Source organism: Arachis ipaensis, chromosome B6, assembly GCF_059453495.1.
Source record: "Arachis ipaensis isolate K30076 ecotype BB chromosome B6, ASM5945349v1, whole genome shotgun sequence".
In the NCBI taxonomy this organism is placed as follows: Eukaryota; Viridiplantae; Streptophyta; class Magnoliopsida; order Fabales; family Fabaceae; genus Arachis; species Arachis ipaensis.
The window spans coordinates 136,501,181-136,504,676 of NC_142441.1; the positions used below are offsets into that span (position 1 = coordinate 136,501,181).

A 3,496-nucleotide genomic window follows, 5' to 3' on the forward strand; every position below is an offset into this window, starting at 1 on the left:
TAAATTATGTAATAAATTTAAGGCAATTATTTAAGTATATCTTCAAAAAAGCAGAGGATAATTATCTTCTACGGTATATAATTGCTATAATTAATTTGTGAATTTAATTTTGATGAATTACTATAAATATAAAATATTTTTATACATATATCTAATTACGTAATACCACATCAAAAATAATTATCTTTTATATTAACAGTATAAATGGTCATTCAAAATAAATAAATGTGATTAGACGACTGTGTAAAACGTTTTAAACTATTAGTGTATCAAAATTAAATTCTAAATTTATTATATATACTTATAACACATAATAAAATTATCACATCTCTAATCAATTTAATTTATAATTAAAATTTGGACAAAAATAAATTTTGAAAAATACATTAAATTTTTTCTAAAATTATTCAAGTATTTGTCAAATTGTATATTTTTGAAAGGGTATAAATGATACCATAATTTAATCCGTTAGAAATCAATTCAAACATAATCTTTCACATTCATAAAAATATATAAAAAAATTATTTTATGCCAATAAATAAAAAATTTAATTTTAATATACTGTTGGTATAAAATATTTTATACCGTTATTCAATCACATATATTTCTTTAGATAATCATTCACATAATTAATATGAAGAATATATAAATAGTAGTTACTTTGTTGAAGTAGTCTTACCTAATTAACTACACATATAAAATTATTTTATATTAACAATACATGAAAATTAATACATAAATAATACTTAAATTTATCATAAAAATATATGTTGAAAGATAATTTCGCTTTCAATTTTTGTGAAATAAAAATTTAATAAAATCACTAGAAAAGATAGAACAGTCTTAAGTCTTAACAGTAGATAAGCAGGGGCTTAAATATAGGTTTCCAGAGGCCAAGAAGAAACCGAAACCCAGTGCCACAATCATCTTCCTTTGATCTTATTAGCTCTGGATACATCGATTCTCGATTATTCCAACTTTCCTTCCCACTCTTTTACAGAAACACATTGTTCTTGTCCACACTCAATCTCAAACCTCAGCAATTTGCTACTTTTCCCCTCTTCCCCAAACCAACGCTCACCAGTTCACTCCACCGTCGTTATTTAAGCAACGAAAAAATATCTTACACGCACCACACACTCCCACACAATAAGAACTTCGGAATATTCCAATTAATAAAAAAAAAAGGTTCACTGTTACTCTTAATTTGTTGTTACAATCAGACACTTGGAAGAACAATGGCAACCCTAGGGTTTGAATCCTATGCGGTGCTTCCATTCTTTACAATGTTCCTCGCTATCTATCTCATTGGCTACTTCCTAATTTTCCGCAACTGGAGCCCTAAGATCCGACCCGAAGCATCCAGCTGCCTCATATCCTTCTTCCACGGCACTCCCGCCGTACTTCTCGCCTCCGCCGCCATCCTCTCCGACCCCAACCGTGGCTTCGCCGCCGCAAACACCGCCTTCCAGAAGCTAGTTCTAGACTACAGCATCGCCTACTTCCTCATGGATCTCCTCCACTACCTCGTGTTCTTCCCAAGCGACGTTCTCTTCATCGCGCACCACCTCGCCACTCTATTTGTAGTTGCCACGTGTCGCCATGTGGTTTCCCACGGCGCCTTCGCTGTTCTTTTCTTGCTTCTCCTCGCCGAGGTCACCAGCGCGTGCCAGAACGCCTGGACGCTCGCCGGTGCGCGTCGGAAAGAGGATCCGTTTGCGGCGAAGGTGTACGACGCGCTTTCGCCGCCGTTTTATGCTCTGTATTCGGTGGTTAGGGGATTCGCCGGACCTTACTTTGTTTATGAGATGGTTGTGTTCTATGCGAGCGAGCATGGTGATGGTTTGGTTCCGAGGTGGATTTGGGTTTCTTGGGTGGCGGTTGTTTTGATGGCAATTGCTGTTAGCATCTTGTGGATTTGGAATCTTTGGGTTGAGCTTTACAGAGAGAGGACAAGGAAATTACAAGAGAAGATTAGATAGTGTTGGTTATGAATTTTTAGGATTAGTCCTCTTGTGCTTTTATAGTTTTAATTATTGTAACAATTTTAAGTCTAATTTATTGATTGCATTGACAAATTCTATAACTCTGCATTGGTGTTTTACTCTGCTATGCTTTTGTTTGTTGGTGTGGGTAGTCTTGTGGTATTCATAGAGGGAACCCTTGGCTTTGCATTTTTAGTGGTGACATGTAATTGTAATGATATTACAGTTTTCAAATGCTTCACCGAGCACTGCAAATACCACAATTGAAATGAAAATACCAGGAACTGTTGCCCTGCCACTCGAGAAGATGTGAAAACTGAAAACTAATAAGTACTAATCCAACGCCTCCTTCGGAGCAGAGGATGTTTCTTGTTATGGTGTAGAAGTAGGCAAAATATTACCTAGAAATTTGCAAATGACACAAGTCCTTGGCAGGAGACAATTGGCTGCTGACATGCAGCAAAAATGACTAGAAACCTTTTGCAAAACAAAGTGTGTTATGTCAGATGATTAAAATTGTTAATAAGAATTTTTTTTAACTATTAATAATTATTTTGAATTAAATAAATTGGACTTTTTTTTTCTCTTTTTGTTCCACATGTTTCGTTAGTTGGTCTTTTTCTGTCAATGAATTTATTAATTGGTTTGGACATTATTATTTGGACTCAGATTTTGTTCTTTATCACAACTTTTATTTTTTGACACCTTTAAAATTTTATGGGTTAGATTCATTGTACCTAAGTCTTATTAAACAAAAAAAAAAAAAAAAAAATTCTCATATATGACCTGTAACAAAAAATTTAGAACCAAAATTAATTTTGACAATATTCATCTAGGAACAATATTTCTCTATTTTAAGAATAAGTGTTGTGGTTTCATGGAGTCTTCTCATTAAATATTTATATTTTTTGAATTTAGCAGTAAATAATAATCCCAAAGCATAGTTAAGGACATACAAGGTGGATACTCAGAATAGATCAACATTTCAATGGCCCAAAGACCCAAACGACATTATTGTTTTTTTCCCCTTACAATACATTTCTTAGGGTTTTTTTTTTTTTTTTAAAAAGTATAGGGAGCCAATGGAATATTTGTATAATGTTTACAATGCAGGTTTAGAAAAGTATTACAGATATAACCATTAGTGTTATTTTTTCCCATCAGCTGAACCTTCTGGGATGATGGTATCATGAGATGGTATCAGAGCTCTAGATCCGAAAGGTCAAGAGTTCAATCCTTGGTAAATCTCAAAATCAGTTTAAACTTTTGGGATGAGATGTTTATTATCCCTAGCAGGACTTTTTTTTTTTTTAATTAAATAAAATTAAAAAATTACAATAATACTTGATTGTCTTAAAATGAATTTGGTGTCACAAAAAAAAATGAATTTGGTTACATTCGTATCCTATTCTAACCATATGTAAATCGTGATTTAAAACCACAAATTAGAAAAAAACACTTATAAATCATAGTTTTAAAATCATCATTTAAGATCAAACGAAAAATTCTCA

The 3,496-nt window shown here is 32.7% G+C and overlaps 1 protein-coding gene across 1 annotated transcript; it reads left to right on the forward strand.

Moving 5' to 3' along the window:
• The first annotated feature begins 851 nt into the window (after positions 1–851).
• Positions 852–2,083, forward strand: LOC107605047 (DNA-binding storekeeper). The gene has a single exon (XM_016306787.3). The coding sequence runs from the start codon at positions 1,239–1,241 to the stop codon at positions 1,980–1,982; it is 744 nt and encodes a 247-aa protein (XP_016162273.1). The 5' UTR covers positions 852–1,238; the 3' UTR covers positions 1,983–2,083.
• The last annotated feature ends 1,413 nt before the right edge of the window (positions 2,084–3,496 follow it).